At 38.1% G+C, this 19,670-nt stretch overlaps 1 protein-coding gene across 2 annotated transcripts in view; it reads right to left on the bottom strand.

Moving 5' to 3' along the window:
- LOC146333322 (plakophilin-3-like) overlaps window positions 1–19,426 on the bottom strand; it is a 57,053-nt gene extending 37,627 nt beyond the window's left edge. The window contains exons 1-2 of one of the 2 annotated variants that reach the window (XM_084722078.1): window positions 19,090–19,426; window positions 1,223–1,311 (exon numbers count right to left, since the gene is read on the bottom strand). In XM_084722078.1, the coding sequence (XP_084578204.1) occupies window positions 1,223–1,311; window positions 19,090–19,294 (294 nt within the window). In that variant the 5' untranslated portion in view covers window positions 19,295–19,426. The remainder of the gene's footprint in view (window positions 1–1,222; window positions 1,312–19,089) is intronic. The other variant, XM_084722079.1, reaches the window with a different exon arrangement.
- Between the last annotated feature and the right edge of the window lie 244 nt (window positions 19,427–19,670).

Genomic DNA, 19,670 nt, shown 5'->3' with positions numbered 1-19,670 from the left:
AAAATGTGTGAGAAAATACCATTATAATGAGGTACTGTAGTGCTGCATAGATGTCCTAGTCACATTATCATCGTAATGCTAAAATGATCATTCCCACTAATCATATCCATATCACAACTGCAATGTCAGGCATCATTTTTTTTACTGTCTATACTGTCTATAATTTACTTTGAGTAATACAGATAAGTTTGTCTCGTCTTTTTAAACTTAATAAAATATATGGAGCTGCTAAATGCATTAGTGTTAAATAAAAATCTTTGCCTAAACAAACTATATTATTAAGTTAGACAAGTTGAGTGATTCAATTCAGGAAATAATCAGTGATATTTTCTATGAAGGTCATGTCTGTAATGTCTTATAAGCACATTCATAGGACATTACAATGCATTTATAAGGCTTTATAAATGTTTATAATCATGCATGACAACATATTACAAGGTTTATAAACATAATGTATTACAATGTATTATAATGGACATAATGATTTATATTAAAAGTTCGATGCTCAGCTCTTGAAAGGACACAGAGTTTCTCCACCAGAATTTTTTTCTTGTCAGTTTAAAGGCCCTGAAACAGCCTCAACAGCTTCATAATTGGCAATCAAATTTAAAGAACATATAATTTAATAATTAACTGAATATATAAAATGTGAAAAATCCAAATAATTAGGCCAAGGGCACCGAGGGGAACTTTCTAAAATAATGGCCACGGACCAGACCTCAGCAAGTAACTTCCTGAGTGCTCTGTTATTACTGCTAGACCAGCTGATCAAAACAACAAAAATAAGACAGAAGTTATAATAAATCTGAATAATCCTTGAAGAATTACAGTCCATGACATGACTGATTACTTGCACATCCCATTACAGTCCGTCACAGCCAAACTCTTTGGACAGCCGGAGTGAACTCCATAGAAAAAGACCATCCGTCAAAGTTACAGCTTTCTGGCTGAGAGACTGTAGTGAATCCTCACAGAGCCACATTGCTAAGCTCTCTTCACATAAAATATAAAATACCACAACAAACCACCAATATCATCACAGAACTGGTCATACATTACAGTATAAATGTGCAAGCTTTAAGTGTGTCCTATCTTTGACCTAAACTACACTAAACATGTCCCAAACCTATGGTACTTTTGCACAGATCTGTGCGGGACAGTTCTTTTAAATGTTTTCCCGCATGTATTACAGTGTACTGCAGTAGTGGCAGGTTGTACTCACAGCCATGACGCGGCTGGGTGTGTGTATCATGGACCTGGAGCTGAAACCATGGCTGTGCATGTAGCTCTTGGCCTCAGGAAAGCTGTAGTCTAGACAAAGAGAAGAAAGATCAAATGTTAGTGTTTTTTGATCAGCATGTGGCAGAAAATATTTTAATATTTAGTATCACATCAAGTATATATGCAGTACATCTCAATGATCTTATTTATCGTTTCCTCACTCCTTGACCTCTTTGAAACAGATGTTTTTCTGGTCTGCCATCTTGCCAGGGGCCAGTATTTCATAACTTTTCAAAGCTTTTAATCTAGATCAGAATTATCCAGATAGGATTTAATCTCATATTTGGATATATCAAAACCAGAAGATGTGATCCTGATCCTACAAAACTGGGATACTGATTTGATAATCCAATCCTACCCAGAATCCAGAATCCGTTGTTGATTTTGCCCATTTCAAAGGTGGAAATCAGGATAGTTTTGATGCTAAAAATCAGGATTATCCTGATCCCACTGGAAAGGTGGATTCATCATGGATTCAAGGTGGATGTAGAGACATGTAGGGCACAGTAACACAGATCATGCCAAAACAATATCAATTCAAAATTTAACAGTTAACCAATCAGCCATTATTTTTGATAAGAACACCAAAAAAGTCAAAGCTGTTGTGTAAAAATGGGTCAAAAACAAGAATTACATATTTCTTCCTCCAAGAGTGCAACAAAATTCTCACCTGACCTGCATCATGCTTCATAATATCACTAAAGTTGATGACTCTGACCTGCTACAGGCAGCTGGACCAGCTGGACTGCTCTAGAGAACCATTAGTTTACTGAGGGTCTTTTGATCAATAAAGACAGTAGTACGCTAGTGTTCAACTTTTTTTCCCAACAAAACATTTAATTAATAATAATACTTATAATACTCCTCCTAACATATTTATGTGTTCATAAAATGTTACTTTGACCAACAGATGGAGGACGATTCAAAGACTGCAAATCTAGATTCTGTAATCCTGATCTTGTGGTGTGTGAACCAGAATGGTCCTATCTGAAAATATATATTTTATTTACTTAAATCCTGATCAGAATTACCCAGATTTTGTGATCCCTTTTTTGTTAGTCAGTGAGAAACATTTTTTACATCATTTCTCATCCTTTCATTCAGTCACATGTAAGGCTGATCATTTCCTGAACGTTGACTTTGATGAGTTACATCATTTTAATTTTCTCTGAAACATTAAACAATAATTTCTAAGGTTCAAAAGACATCTGAACATATTTTAGAATCACTGAGTCATTCACTAATTAATTCACAATCATAATATCAGAAAAAAGAGATACAAATAATGAATAATTAATAGAAACTCATCCTGTCTCTGAACAGGATACAGTACATGGTATAAATTCAGACTGTTCTTCATCTGCAGGTGTTTGTCACAGAGCACTGATAACTGTGAGCCTTTATTAGTATTAACACAGTAAATATATGAGCATCAGAAGCTGTTAACGTTGACTGACAGCTGCTCCAGCTGTGATCAGCTGTCACAAATGAGCACTGCTTCACTGGACGCTTCAGATGAAAGGACGTCTAATTCCTCTAAAAACAGATTTCCTTGTTTCCTCTCTCCTTGCGTGTCTCTCCCTGCATTCTTGGAGGGTGGTACTGAGACGGAAGGAAAAGACAAAAGGGACGCGCACATCATCTGTGAATCCTGCACGTCTGTTCAGAACTTTGTGCTAATTAATAAAGCAGATGTCAAGATGTTCCAGTGCGGACCAAAGTGGTGGGCCATGACACTGCCACTTGGTTTGACATATTTTATTTCATAACATGAAAAAAAAATGCAGAAAATGAAACATACAAAATACAATAATGGACAGATTTTCAATTAGCAACATAAATGTCCAAAAGGGAGTAGGAAGAAGCAACATGCTTGTCTGGTCCTACCCCTATTCTATACTTAATCCATCAATAATCAATAAATTACATAAATACACTCTCTTCCCCAGCATCCATCCCAGCAGTTACACCACAATGTTCATTCCCTTCATACCTAACCAGAAAGAAACCAGAAAATATTCACATTTAAGAAGCTGAAATCAGAGAGTTTTGACTTTTTTTTCTTAAAAAATTACTCAAACTGATTAATCGATTATCAAAATAGTTTAGCGATTAATATAAGAATCAATTAATTGTTGCAGCCTTACATTTGACCCTTAAAAACAGACTGTTAGCGTGTTCCATAGAGCTTCACTGAATATGTTTGCATAACCATGATTGGGCAGAATGACTGACACACAGATGGATTCACTCGTCCTCACAGGTGGAAATAATGTACAAACAGACATGAAGACATGTGGATGAAAGAACCTTATACAGACTCCACACTGAAACCACATGTGTGAACACTCTCAGCCTCCAGAGCACACTACACTGTAAAACATTATTATATAAGTGAGCTACTATGAGTTGAACAGAGAGAGGAAGGGGGGTTGTGTCTGTAGTAAAAGGATTGGAGGAAAACAAAACACGCCATCCAGTGCAGCAGGACGGAAGGAAGGAGGGGGGAGACGGAGCTGGGAGGAGATCTGGGCTGCATGCCTGAGCCTCAGCATCACCAGGTCAGAGGTCAGGGAAGGTATGCTCCCACCTCAATCAAGAGAACACACGCAACTTATGATTTTATCTGACTAGATGCTGTGATATTTCAAGGAATGTTCCCCCATTTTTAAACCTTATCTGATTCTCACAAATGGAGCTATTAGGTAAAACTTGCACTGAAAGGGAGCGCCTCGGTAGCCAAAGTGTAACAACACAAGCTGCATGGCCACACGGTCGCACCCGTTGCCAGGTCGACTCCAGGCGGCAACCATTGTTACATGTCATCACCCCTCGCCTCCTCCCTCCGTATCTAACAGAGGCAACACCCCCAAATAAATCTTACAAAAAAAGCCTTCCATTTAAAGGTCCAGTCTGTAAGATTTAGAGGGATCTATTTGCAGGATATGGGAGAAATGGAATATCTGGTTCTTAGTCAAAGGCCTTTGTATTTTTGGCCATCGTGCTTGTTGAAAATTCCAACCAAAATGCAGCCTAAAGGCTTTTTTTTAAACACCATCAGCAAATGTTTGGTGTGCTTATACCAAGGACACATTTTTTTATGTGAGGGTGCAGCACTCGAGTGTGAAGGCATCAGAGAAATGACACATTCACAATTTCTGTATGATCAAGATAGGGCTAACAAATCTGTGTTTGTACTGAAAGCTCAGATAGCTTAAGTTACAGAAGTAAATAAGACATGATATCGTATCCCAGTAAGCACTTTGACTGCTGACGCTCGACAGATCAATTCAAAAAGACGAATGCACAGCGCAAATATTACCCCTGCCATTCAAACTGCTGTGCTTGTATCCTACTGTGTGTACTTTGTCCACTCAGCCCATTTAAAAAGTGTGTAAAGTGATCCCAAAGTAATTAAGCCCCATATTCATCCTGTCTTGATCTGATCAGGTGCAACAACGCTGCAAAAACTTTTCAGCTCACTGAAGGGCCGACAATAAATTCAACAAACTGAATGATGCAAAGCATATATTACTTAAATACCATTCTATTGAATTTATCAAAATGACTTAAAAATTATACAAAGTTGGTCTCATGTAGCACTGCCACTCTGATTGCTAATGTGTAATTAATTTATTTTACATGAATATTACTTCACTGGAAAAATAGGATCTTTTTATTGGATTTTAGTGCTTCTTCTTCTTCTTCGTCGTCGTCTTTTTTTTTTTTTTTATTAATTCATGTATTTATGGACGAGTCAAGATTTTATTTCAATATCAGGATCTGTGCCATTTTGTTCCTTCTCTCCCTGGTTACTTTTGTCTGCCCTCAAGCTTAACAAAAAGTGACTTATGTGCAGGGCGCTCTAAAGGTGCATGCCCAAACTTTGTATGTTTGGCGCATGCCATGCACATTCTCCAGGCTATGCCACCTTTGTCTCAAAAAAATCCAGTGAAAACCCTGTTTTGTTTTTGTCAGCTTAGAATGAGCCCTGCAATCCACTAAGGTCTACACACTGATCCTTTAAAGCTAAAGCATCTCTGTGCTATTCACGTGTACAGGCATTAACATTTAACAACCTTTTTAACTGCTGCTTAAAGGACAATTACATTTTTTGACTGGTTCATAGATCAGCTCAGTGGACAGCCGTTTAACAGGCTGCAATGGCTGCAACTTAATCCTTGGGGGCAAATGCACCCATCAGAGTACGCCCATGGAAAGTTTTTGCCACCGACAGACTGTTATTCTGACAACATTACAGAAAGGATCCCTACAGAGAGAGACATTTTCCAAACTAACTTGTTAAAACACCAAAGTCAGACAATAACACAAACTAACCGGTCATAGCAGCAGTAGACCAGCAACCTCTGCGTTCTGTGAGGTAAAACAGCTGTTTTTTTCAAAGGAGTTTATTGGTTCTGAAGAGAGCGATACACTGGCTGTTCTCAGTCTGAAAGCCTCCTCTCCCTCGTCGCCTTTCTCCCCTGCCCTCAAATATGGCTGTGCCAAAAGATCAGAAACACTTCCGACACAAACTTGATCTGATCAAACATAACCAAATCGTTACTGTATATGTTTCAGATGTATCTTGGTGGTGGTCCAAGAGAGTGGGAGTGTCTGCAGCTGTGGGTCTGTTGGAAATCCCCTGCCCTTGATCCCATGACCTCGCAGATATCCAGACGTTTCTATCATGGGTGTCTGCAGTGGTGCTAGATGTCTTTTAGCTGTTTACTTATTACATATCCACTGTTTGTCTCACCTTCTTTATAATGATAACTAAGACACAGAACCAAATGATTAATCCTTACTGTGTGTGAACAACAACACACTCACATACAATGAGAAATCCAAAATATGGGGGTGTTGATGTCTGGAATTTCAGCATGTTTTTAATCAACTCTCATCTCGAAGTTTTATGACTGTAATTAAGCCCATCTCTCAAGATGAGTCTGTTTTCTCTTTAGCTTCTGCAAAACAAGAAGCCTCTCAGTGATTTATGAGTGCAGCTCCTCTCTTAAACCATGAGCCATTATTGGGTCAGGGTACCCAGCCAAGCCTTTCTCAACACCCTGTTTTCTCAATACTTTTCACCGCTGGCACAAACTCATCTTCTACCAAGCTGCAATCCTTTCTCCATGAGGTCCAAAAAAACAACCCTGACCTTAAACACCTCGGTCTCCAACACTAGTCCTAACTCCATACCCAATACACAGGGTCTTATAACCCTATGCAATGTTAATTACATCCCATAAAACCATACCATTTTCCTCTCTCTCAATCCAACTGGTCGCAGCAGATGGCCGCCCACCCTAGAGTCTGATTCTGTTTGAGGTTTCTGCCTTTTAAAAGGAAGATTTCCTCACCACTGTCGCCAAGTGCTTGCTCATGGTGGGAATACTTGGGTCTCTGTAAGTACAGTCTAGACCTGCTCTATATGAAAAGTGCCCTGAGAAAACTTCTGTTAACATTTGGCACCACATAAACAAAACTGACTTGACTTGATTTTAACTAATGAAGCTAATTTTCAAGATACCATGTCTTTGACTTTTGGCACTAAAGAAATGGCAAGCAAGTCGCTGACACCATTAGAAATCGTCCCCTGGAGACGGCAACATTACCAATATTTGTTGGAATATTTTGCTCTTCCCCCAGGTTGTGATGAATGTTATTCACGCTTTTTGGCTCTGCAAATATTGGACAGATATTTTTACTACCCCGTCTGAAGTTATCAGAAGCAACTTGAACCTAATGCTCTCTGTGCTTCATTTGGTCTCTCCACAAGCCCCATAAGAACATTATAATCTTTACAACCCTATTGGTCAGACGGCTAATATTGCTCACCTGTAAATCAACTGTACCTGCCTCTCATACTTGCTGGATAAGGAACATACTGTATTTTATTAGACTGGAAAATATTCAACACTCAGTCATTGGTGGACACTTTGGGTGCATTTTTCAGTATGTAAAAAGGATTAAGTTCCCCCACAGTGACTTACATATTTGACAGTGAGGGTGTTGTAGATAGGTTCAGGTAAGTGGTACAATTTTTTTTGTTGCTTTCTATTTCGCTTCATTTTTTGGTTAATGTTCCTGGTGTGTATACATATATTAATTTCATTCATTATTTTATTATTTTTTGTCCTTTTTTCTGTTGTTGTTAGGGTGTTTCCAGTTCTGTTGTTGACTTCTTTGTTTAATCCTCTTTTTTTTTTTTAATGTTATATAATGACTAATGACTGTAACTCTGACCAGCTTTTTTAAATGTATGTACATATGTCCAGTATGCTCTTTTATTTAACTATGGTCTGCTGAAAAAATCCAATAAACTAAGTTTTGAAAAGAAATATCTTGCTGACTTTTTGGGGCCACTTTTATCATTTTATTTTGCTAATTTAATGATCTGCAGAGTGAACGCCTCTGCTCAGTGACATACTCTCATTCAGCTACACAGTACACATCCTCTGAGCAAGAGGATGAGTGACAAAAACATCCTGTCGAACCAGACTATTTTCATATTGAACGCAGAGAATAAAGGATTTATTTCAGCCAAACCGGAGTTGGTGATTGTTGGAACAGTGGAGGGACAAACCAAGGCAGTTTTAGTGAGTTTTATTTTGTTTTCCTGTTAAGTCTAACAATGTTAACATGGCAATTAAGTTCATCTTAGTTCAGTAAAAAAGAGAAACTTGAATTCAGAAGGTGTGTTTTTTTTTTTTAAATAAGAAATTTTTTTAGACGTACTGAATGTATGAATATATCGTCAGTCACTGGTTCATTGCTCATGTCCACATGCCCTTTGCTTCTGCAAGAGCTGTGAATGAAACGGATGAGATATTTTCAAAGTCTTTCAGTTTTATTTCCTCAAGTAGTGAAATAAACATTAGATGTTTTTCATTATCACTTGAACATGATTACAAGAAAGGTCAAGGTTAAAGACAAGGCTTTCAGTTTCTGACAGCAGGCTTTATTTTAAGTGTCAGAATAATGAAATCTGCAGATGTGAAAGGTCAGGAGTGCTATACCCAACTGTCAAATGTAATCAAATATAAGCATGTCCGATTTTCTCTAGTGTTCAGCCCTTGAGTTTTATGGTCCAGTGAAAAATATCAGACACTCAGTATGACAGCAGGTCTTACTACACTGACTAAAGTACAGGCCAAGTCTAAAATAGACTCTGATAACATGCTGTGAAGAACAGATTGGAAAAGAATGTTCAACACACAAGGTGGTCAATGAACTCAGGAGGGGTGTTGAACCAGACGTCAGCTAACTTACATTTTTCTTTCACTGCAATTTAAAGGCTGGACTCCACGCCCCTGTCCATTCACACACATCCATGCAAGCATCTCCTGTGACTGCGCTCATTTTCTTCTGTCTGTTAGTGTTATTTTCCTCCGCTCGTCCTCTCCATCTGTTTCCTCTGCCTTAAATTTCATTGTGGCTGCGCTGCATCCAGATTGTGTTGAACTTAGACCACAGTGTGGGAACTCCATCCGGTTCTGCCAAACCCCCTTTTGGCTCATTTAATTCCTTTCAACTTCAAATGTCACAAGAAAAATTCCAAACTCAGGCCACGTCAGGCAACACACTAACCTTGATCTCATGACAGAATTTATTTAGGTTATATGAAAATAAAAGTCATTTCACTACAAACTAAAATATTCTAATCTAACTTTCAACAACATATCAGTGGTTTTACATGTATTAGGCTGTTAACCACAAATCACATATACTACTGTCATTCTGCTGCTGTGTTTCAAAGATAAGCTGAAATTTAAATGTAGAGCTGCAAAGATGAATCAATCAATCCATTAATTAATTATTATCAAATTGATCAGCAACTATTTTGCTAATCAATTCACCGGTTTGTGTAATTTAGTAAGAAAAATCTGTGCAAATTCTCTGATTTCATCTTCTTAAATGTGAATATTTTCTAGTTTCTTTACTCCTCTGTGACAGTAAACTGAATATCTTTGGGTTGTGGGCAAAACAAGACATTTGAGGACAGCATCTTGGACTTTGTGTAACACTGATCAACATTTTCTGACATTTTTTAGGCAAACAACTATTAATCAAGAAAATAATCAACCAATTAATGGACTGAAAATAATCATTATTTGCAGCCCTGTTTAAATGCTCCTCAATGTTAGTGTAAGGAAATCCAAACTATAATAATACTACAGTTATTGTTCACATGTATTTTTGAGGAAACTGCATCTCAGGTGTTTCCCATGGCAATAGTTGCCTGACAACTGAGAAGACCATGGACTGTGACAACGGCGCTCTGTACACAGTGATCTGAATCACATCAAGGAATGATCTCTATACACAGATATCTGCATTAAGGGACAATATGTTGGTATGTGAAGCGTTCTGGTTTTTGTTTGGAGTCTGTTTGTGGCTGAGTAGTGTTCACCAATCTCTTAGGTAAACAGTCCGTGTGAAGAGGTGGAACACTAGCCAAAATGTAATCTTGGAATTCATCGGCTATTGTCTATCGATGATTAGTTTTTAGGCATCTATCGGGATTCATAAGCAGACATCTGTTTTTAGAGATTAGCCTCCAACTCTACTCTCATGTCTCAAGTTGCTAATCAGACTGTAAAGAATGACCTGCACACAGAAGAGGAAGTCTTGCCACGGAAATCCAGAGGCCTTGACACACTGGCTGTTGAGCCCAGAGACAAAATCTTTGTGAGCAGTGTTGTGCAAGTTCACACGTAAAAAGAGCTCAGTCAAAGTTAAGATCAGAGAGATTAAAATGTCATAGTTCATGGTTAATAATTTAGAATTTTGAAGTTCCAAAAATGAACGAGTTCACGTTCATTTCTTCTATTTAAAAAAAAGAAAAAATTCGATGTAGAACTTCATCCTCCCAGGGACAGTGAAGTCTATGTAATAGACTAAATGGTGTGCAATTTTCATTTTTTTGCATTAAAACATGAATGTTAAATGGCTACGATTACTTGTTTCTTCAGTAGTAACAACAATCCACAACATTTTGAGAACGCTTTATACGACAGTTGAAATTACAACTTTCCAGTTCAAAATGAACGCACCGTAATGCATAAGAACTGCAAGGAGATGAATAAGGAGGCGAGACAGAGGAGATGAGCGAATATGATGCAGATCTGTCTGATTCTCATTGAAACACAAACTCTAGTCTGCAGTGTAGTTCATAGGCCTCGTGCTACATGATGAAAAAAGGTTTTTATATCACCTTGACATTTCTGTCCATGTTCTCATGCTCCTCTCTCTGCTGCGATCACACTTTGGCTCAGAATTAGGTGCTTGAACCAGGACAGGGCTCATTCCATGTTGGCGGAAAAGGCCTAAAAGTGACGTTTGGAGCGTTGGTATCACAGACTGGGCAAAGCAACACCTCACCCCACACCTGAGAGGCGCTATCACTGCTGAAAATAAAATAAATCATACTCAAGTCAAAACAAAACCACACATTTGTTTTCCAAGCAAAGACAGCTTCAACTTTCACTCTGAATAAAAAGTAATATGTATTTCTTGTACTTGTTTTCTTTCGCATTACTACTTCTGCAATAGCAGACTCATGAAACTTGAAGCTTGAATTGTGACAGAATCAAATATTTGTTATTGATGTAAGGTAATGCAGTGCAGCCTTTTTAATTAATTCCAGAAATGATCCGTAAACCACTGGCTGTCTAAAAGTGAAGGAAAAATATCCACAAATCTTTATCTCATGGTTTTAATAATGAACCCTGATGTAAGTTCAAGAAAACTGTCTTCAAGCTTAATGTATTTATTTATTTAGCCTACTGTGTCTGTGTCAACTCAATCAGCTGACTGAGGACTTTGACAATAAACCAATCAGATTTTGCCTTGATCTCTGTGAGCCAATCATATTGTTGCTGTCAAGTTAAAAACTCTTCCTTTCTCAGCTTCAGTCAGCTGTCATTTCAGTCTCAAATGTATAGTCTCACATAGCCAACCTCTCTCCACAGCGATCAGTGCTGGACAAAGGTCTGGCTACACGCGTGATCATTCTGCTCTAGGAAAAAAAAAACGCTCTAGCTTGTTTGTTTTTCCCTAAACCAATCGCAGTCGTCCTGGGCGGTGCTAAGCCCAGGACGTAGTGATGCTGCCCTTGCAAAATAGTGTCTAGGGGGGAACTTATCTTGGTCAAACATTTACAAGTGGCATTAAAATATCTGGTGTAGGTTTGTAGCTCAGAGGTTGTTGTTATCCCCCTAGCAATGGGGGACTTAAAAAACGCAGGCTTTTACCCATAATCTGCATCTAGTGAGTCAGACTAGACTGATCCAACCTGCTTCCTCCCCAGTCACCAACAGGCTTTAACACTCCCAGTCCTCCTACTGGGTCTTTCCAGTAAGCTCAACAGAAGCCCCACTCCACAACTCAAGAGCCGTTAAACAACACTGGCATTGTTGTTTAAAACTAAAGAACCTCTTTATACTGTATGACCCATGGAAACATCACTGTTCTTTCTAAAGACCAGGAGATTCAGTCTAATGAAAAGTGATCTGCGTTGGCATGGAGACATGCAGTAGTCATTTTACTCATGAAAGAAGATCTCACGCAGCCTTCCAGCAACATCCTGACTCCTCCGTGCATGGGTCAAACTGGGGTCCTGTTGTCTTTTCAGACAGAAAGTGTAGCAGTCATGAGGATGAGACATTCCATCTTCCTCTCCGGTGCTCTCCTTTTGAAAAGACTAATGCAGGGTCATGATCCAGCCTGCGATGAGACAGATGTGGATCATCTGAACTTCCCAAACTGACCGGTCACTGTAACAAACCTACACGTCGAGACAGAGACCATGACGTGGTCTTGGATCTGTGTGCTTAATAATCACTTTTGTATCTTACTTCTAAATTAACAGACACAAGGTCTTGTTCAACATGTGAACATCTATAACTCCAAACTATCCCGAGTGGAATCTACAGAAGTTCATTTGCACCAATGAAAAAAAAAAAGACTAAGTCATTATAATGAGAGACTGTATGGAAATGATGACTGTCTAAGTCATTATTTAGTAAAGTTTCTCAGTTTTTTGGAGATACTAACTCATTATTTTAAGTAGGGCTGCAGCTATTGAATATTTTAGTAATCGAGTATTCTACTGAAAATTCCATCGATTAATCGAGTAATCGGATAAAACATATTTTTGTTTAGTTAAAGAGCAATTATAAATATACATGAGAAAATAAGACATTTCACCTAATAATGAACCATTGGTTTCCTTTTTTAGACAATCAATGTCTTTATATTTAGATGCACATTGTTTAAAAACCCTGAACTTAGACCAGCTGACCAAATTCACTGCCTTCACTCAAAAAACTAAGGATCTTACCAAGAAATTTTCTTATCTAACCTAAAAATGTCATTACACCTGATAACACACATCACTTAAGAGGTTAGGTGTTTTTCCCACGTGTTTCAACTGAACTTTCATTTGTGTCAAGCACATTTTAAGTTCTAGTTAAGTTTTAAGTTAAAGTCTTGATAAGATTTTGAGTTTTTGCAGTGTTCAAAATAAAATTATGATACCTGCTGTATTGGAGCACATTAGGCACCAGTGCTACTTGATGTTTTATCCATCAATGACTACTGAGCTAAAATTGACAACTACCCAGTTAGCTTTATAATGTTTTTATTTTTCACCCTCATCACTCTACAGCGCTGTGTTTTTACAGATTAAATAAAGCCTGTATGAAAGGCACGTTAGCCACGCATCGACAGTAGTCATAATTAATAGAAACCTAGTCCTCCGCAGGGCTAACGTTATGTTAGCAAGGTACAGTAACGTTAATCTCATTAATTAGCGCAACGTGTCCAGCTTGAAATGCTCCCACACTGTTGACATTTTCTGCCTTTTCTTTGTGCCTTTCTCTTCGCTTTCGTCGCCTTCTTCGTCGTTACCTCTACATCCATGGTTAAAACCGAACATATCCGCCGCCTCTGTCTTCTTCCTTTACGTGCGTGATGTCAGCGCGTTGTGCCGCATTAAAAGTAGTCCGGGCGAAATACCATGCTTTGAGCTGGCAAAATTAAACGATTCCTCGAGGCAGAGAAAATTCCTCGATCATTTTTTGTAATCGAGTTACTCAAATTATTCGAGGAATCGTTTCAGCCCTAATTTTAAGATACTAAGTTGTTATTTTGAAATACTAAGTCTTGATTTTGAGATACTGAGTCATTATTTTGAAACACTACGCCATTATTTTCAGGTATTAATTCACTATTTTGAGTAATTAAGTCATTATTTTGAAATATTTAAACATCTAGTCATTATTTGGAGATACTAACTGATTATAATGACTTACATGATCACAGGATCACATTGGGAGAAATAGGCTTCCATAGGAATCTGTGATGTCATGAATTTAAGTTTCCATGGAGAGGGAAAAAACAGGAAATGAGCAGGAAATAACACACTGCAGGTTCACGTAGCGTGCAAATCTGTATCTGTGTATGAGAAGAACAATACACATTGATTCATAAGCTCATTCACTTGTACACATATTAGATTCTTGAGTAATGTCATGTTATTCACACTTTTTTTTTAAATTTGATCGAAATTTTTCTTATATCAAAAACCTGTTAAACTGAATGGTTTTGTAAAGCCCACTGACGTACTAATGAGCGAGGAAGAACATTCATGAGAAATGACTTCATGGTCTGGCCCCTGAACTCCTGTGATGTCAGTCCTGTGAGCAGCGTTGGGATGAACTGCAGCACAATAACAAGCATGTGCATGTTAAGCTTTAACACAGGGATGTTACAGCCCCACCATGATGTGTTACAGCTATTACCAGAGCCCAACACAGGACTGAACAGCAGTCTCTATTTAGTCGATCGCTGAGTCAAGTGACCGTAAAAGGAGGATTTTTTACAAAAAGAAATGATGAAATAGAATTTCAAAATTCCACATCATCAGTTTCCTGCATCTGTCTGCATAACAGATTTCCCATCTGGATTGAATAACAGTTCAGGTTCCATCTGTTGTTTGTGTTGAGGTTTTGAAGGGCCCGTCCTTCCTTCACAGTCTGACTGATAGTGTTCAAACTGTGTGTGTGTTCATTCTGGACAGTTTGGTACATGTGATTTACTGTTTTGCAACTTTTATCGGTTCAGTGAAGCCTATGAACAAAGTTTTTGACTATCAGAATAGCTTGATTCTGTCCAGTTACTCCCACTTCTTTGTAAATTCAAGAGATACAATTCTTAGGAAAGACTGTTCAAAAACAGCAGAAGCATTACACTTCCCAGAATGCAACTGGATAGCATCCCAACCCCAAAACCTTTACCAAGCTGTGGATTTTGTGTCAATAAGTAACATAAGGGATTCTTCCATAATTCATTTTTCAGTAACTGACATGAGTTACAGCTCCAGGGGCTTCAGGTGGATGTTTTTCAGCTGGGTTCCTTCTGCTGGTAGGCTTGGGTGGTATCAAGGTGTACCAGGGTATTTAGAAATCCCAAAGGTATGATTTTCAATTCTGGTACTGTGAATACAGTTATCTGAAACATAGGAATTGCTGATTTTTTTAGTTATGGAAAATAAATATCTAAAATGAAAGAAAAGAAATAATTGTCTTGTCATTTCTTAATAAATAAAATATAATTAAATCCGACTAGCACCCCATGGCTTAAAAGTTTAAGATTTTGATGCATTGAGAATCATTTTATCATCAAATCGTTGCCCTCTGAATCATATTTGAATCATGAGGTACCCAGAGATCACCCCCAGTGACTAGGTGCTAATTTGCCATTTTCAGCAAGTAGGTTTGTAGCCCAGAGGTTGTTGTTGTTGTTGTTGTTGTTGTTGTTGTTGTTGTTTCCTGTAGGAACGAGGGATTCCCAAAATGTAGATAACAGATATGGAAGGCTTGTACCCATAGTCTGCATCTGGTGAATCAGACTAGACTGATTCAGGCATCTTCCTGCCGATTCACAAATAAGCTTTAACACACCCAGTCCTTCTAGTTGGTCCTTCCAGTGAGCTCAACAGACATCCCACTCCAACATCTCAAGAACATATAAACTGCTGATTTTTTTTTTTTTTTTTTTATTGATGCAAAATAAAAATCTAAAATGAAACTGATGTATTACAATAGGGAACTTAACCAATGGTAAAAATATCTGGAGGTTGAAAAGAAATAATTATGTTGTTGTTTCTTAATAAATTAAATATAACTAAATCCAACCAGCATTCCATTGCTCAAAAGTTTAAGATTTGGATGCATCAAGAATCATTATATATAACTAGATATGTAATTATGAAAACATTGACACATATAACTTTATTTTGACAGGACTTCTTCCAACTCTAAAAGCAGTTTATTAACCACATGATAGATCTGTAAATCATTTCTGTTCAGCCAAATGATCTGTTGGTATCCATGGCAACAAGTGTCATGAGGTCCTTCAGTGGGAATCTATAGAACAAGGTTCCTATGTATTCATTAATCTGTGGGCCAAATATTTAAACCTGGCAAGTTTCATCTAAGAAGGCTAATTGCATATTAGACAAAGTACTGTAAGCCTGACAATGTCATGTACGCTACAGTGCTTTTAATAGTTTGTTTTTTCACTCCAATACTGTCATAGACCACATACCCTGGTGAAATGTCAGGAAGGAATGAAGGTATGAAAAAAAAACCAGCCCAAGTCTGTCTGTCAGTCTGACTTCTGCCTCTGTTTAATGAGTTGCTTGATAAATGAACACCAAACTTTCAAGCAGACCCCTCACAAAAGACGGTAAGTCGTGTTTCATGACTATGAACGATGGAAGTGCTGACGGTGAAGAGAAATTGTAATTACATCATATGTTGGACAAGAATGTAAATATGACATTGTACAGTAAACCCACAGTTCAATCTGTACTAGTGCTAGACAAGTTTTGTGTGATTAGTTGGAAATTTAATAACTAATTAAATAACTGTTTTCTCATTAATGTGCACTAATTCATATTTTTGTATTAATTACCACAGGAAATATTTCATAATTTTTCAGCTCATTGTTTTGTACCTGTCACAGTAACTTTTTTTGAGGGTGATAAATGATAAACAATATTATTCTCATTTTAAGACCATTTTTGCCACTGATATAAGGACATTAAATAGCAATATTTTTTAAAATTCTTAAGAATATTCAGACATTGGAACTGCAACGTGAAAATTCAGTCATTATCTACCCACCCTCATGCCGATGGAGGGTCGGGTTTATTTTGTTAGTCCACAAAACACTGCTGGAGTTTCACAGGAAAACAGTTTCCTAAAATCCCGACATGCCATTTGCACTCCGTTACAACATGTGAACATGGCTCCAAGCTAAGGAGCTAGAGTGAAGATTCAGGCTAAAAACATGGTGTCAGTAACATTTTTTTTTTTTTTTTTAGTCAGCTTGGCATGTCGGGGCTTTAGGAGACTTGGATAACCACAAGACGAGCAGTATGGAGGCATTTTATGTTTTTATTCTGTTGTTTTTTTACATTTGAAAACTGGTCACCATTCACTTCCATTGTTTTGGAGATTCAGCAGTCCTGTTTTCCTGTGAAACTCCAGCAGTTTTGTGGACTAAAAAACTAAACCTGACCTTCAATCAGCATGAAGGTGAGTAGATAATGACTGAATTTTCATTTTTGGGTGAACTATCCCTTTAACAAAAATTGCAGTCAAATAAATATCTTATATTGGCAGAAAAGGTTGGTGACATTCTTATGCTAACAAACATGCATGTAAACACAGCAGGGTATGTTGATGTCAGCAAAAATCATTTAGGTCTTGTCCATATTGTACAGTAAGTTGCTAACACACGGTCACAGGCCTGCTTCTACTCTCAACCTCATTTCCAGCAACAGCAGGCAGCTGCATTCAGCACAAAAGCTCTAACAAACCCAGTGTACCCCACCTGCCTGCCCAGCAGCACACAGCGCACACACACACACACACACACACACACACACACACAGTTGCCAACAAGCTGGTGAATCAGAGTGAAGCATTTAACAGATAAAGAGTGAAAAGACTGAAAGGAGACTGAACTCTAGACTTCAGTCACCAGGCCAGACCGATCCAAAGGCTGATGCAGCTCTGTTTCTGTTGGACGTGTAAAGAGGTCCTGTTTGCTAACACTTTCACCACAACTTTATGAGAAGAAAATGTAACACTGCTGTGTTTACAACCTGCTCCACTTCGCCCAAGTGGGCAAAAAATGTATCAATGCAGCTATAAGCCCTCATTCCAGTAGTGAAACCCAGCAACATGGGTTCTACTGTAATGTCTGGAGTCTGTTTTATTATTTACTTTCTTGTTAAAACCCCACTCTATGACAAAATATTCTTTTGAAGGACATTTTCTTATTGTCTGATGGAACCCCTTGCATAGAGGTTGGATGGATGGATGGATGGATGGATGGATGCACAATAAATATTAGGGACAATAAATTATCATCTGATATTGGTCCATTGCTGTATATTAGCTGATAAATATCTGATTTGACAGATTGAAAAAGCATTTAATTTGAATTCTTAGGAGAAATTTGGCACTTACTTAGGAAAACTAACTGAACATTTGACGACAACAAGACAAAACAATGTAAAAGATGCAACAAAAGAAAAACAACATAAAAGACATCAAAGGACTAAAATGTCATAATGAAATGAAAAAACACAACAAGACAAAAATGAGGTAACAACGTAAAAGACATTACAAGACAAAAACAACGTAAAAGATGTAACAAGACGAAAACAACGTCAAAGACGTAACAAGACGAAAACAACGTAAAAGACCAAAACCTCATGATGAAATGAAAAAGACGTAACAAGACAAAAATGAGGTAAGACGTAACAATGTAAAAGACGTAACAGGACAAAAACAACATAAAAGACTAAAACTTCGTAATGAAATGAAAAAGACGTAACAAGACAAAGACGAGGTAAAAAGATGTAACGTCATACAAAACATTATAAAGACGTAACAAGACCAAACAATGTAACAGACGTAACAAGACAAACGAATGAAAACGTCACAAGATGAAAATGACAAAAAAGATGTAACAAGAAAAACACATGGGAAGATGAAGGAGACCATAAGAGACACAACAAGATGAAAAAAATGTAACATTATGAAAACAATACAAAAAGGCATAACAAGAACAAAAGATAAAAGATAAAAGACATAAGGGCGGAAGCACCACAGCAAGAAAAAAAGAGATGTAACTAGACAAAAATGATGTCACAAGACGTACAACGTAAAAGAAATAAAAGGACTAAAATGTCATATTGACATGACAAAGACGTACCATGACGAAAATGATGCAAAAAACATAAAATGATGTAAACATCATAACAAGACAAAAACAATGTAAGAAGATGAAAACGTTACCTTTTCACATTAACAGTCAATAGAAATGTCGTTCAGAGGAAGACTTTTCACTTTTAGAGTTTGAGAACATTTCAGAACCTGTACTTTTTCACTTTTACTTGAGTAAAGAAGTTGAATCAGTACTTCCAGCTTTACCTGAGTCATTTTACTTGAGTATCTGTACTTCTACTTGAGTAAAGAATGTGTGTTTCTTTGCCACCTGTCCATAAGAATCTGCAGATAGTGTCTTTATCAAGGAGAACTTTATGTTTTTGTCTCACCACTCTCCACAACTAGTTAAAACGTGTTAATATGTGGGTGTGGATTAATAATCAGAAACAGGCTTCAGTTATTGAAGTCTAATTACAGTTTAATGACCATCACCTGCTGAGTCTTCCACACACACCTGGCTCTAATTTAAAACCAACTGTTGGACATGTCTCACCTGTTGCTCCGAGCATGGAGTCGTCCAGTCTGGGCAGGGAGGAGGACTTCTTCTCAGCCAGCCGCATCCGGACCTGCTCCCGGACCCTCCGGGCTTTGGCCCCCGGGTCGTGGGGCAGGTCGTCCGAGGGAAGGGCATAAGCGGTGCGTAAGGTGTTGGGCTGCAGGGCGGACAGAAAGCAGCCCTCCGCCACCGCCACACTCATCCTCACAGCGGGAAATCGACAAGTTCACTCCGGAGGAGAGAAGAAAAAGTAGGTCCGGGCGCGGCTCGTCCGCTGGCTGACTGACTGACTGACTGCAGGCTGCTGGTGTGTTCACTGTCCGACACGAAATGGAGATCAGTCAGCAGCCCCACTGACTGTTTGTAGGCGGGACCTGCAGTGCTGAGGGGGCAACATCAGTCCACCCAGCGCCTGTCAGGACAACACTGTCTACTACAGTACATTCATATGCAAATACACCACTTTTTAAAAGACAAACATTTGACATCCAGCTGAAATCACAATGTTAACTGATGCTGAAAGAAGTAAGAGAGTAAAAGCAGCAACAAGTTCTTCATTTAAAATCTTATTCAATTAA

Source organism: Lutjanus erythropterus, chromosome 1, assembly GCF_056507025.1.
Source record: "Lutjanus erythropterus isolate fLutEry1 chromosome 1, fLutEry1.hap2, whole genome shotgun sequence".
NCBI lineage: Eukaryota > Metazoa > Chordata > Actinopteri > Lutjaniformes > Lutjanidae > Lutjanus > Lutjanus erythropterus.
The sequence above is the reverse complement of the archived record's forward strand: the minus strand, read 5'-3'. Positions and strand labels throughout refer to the sequence as shown.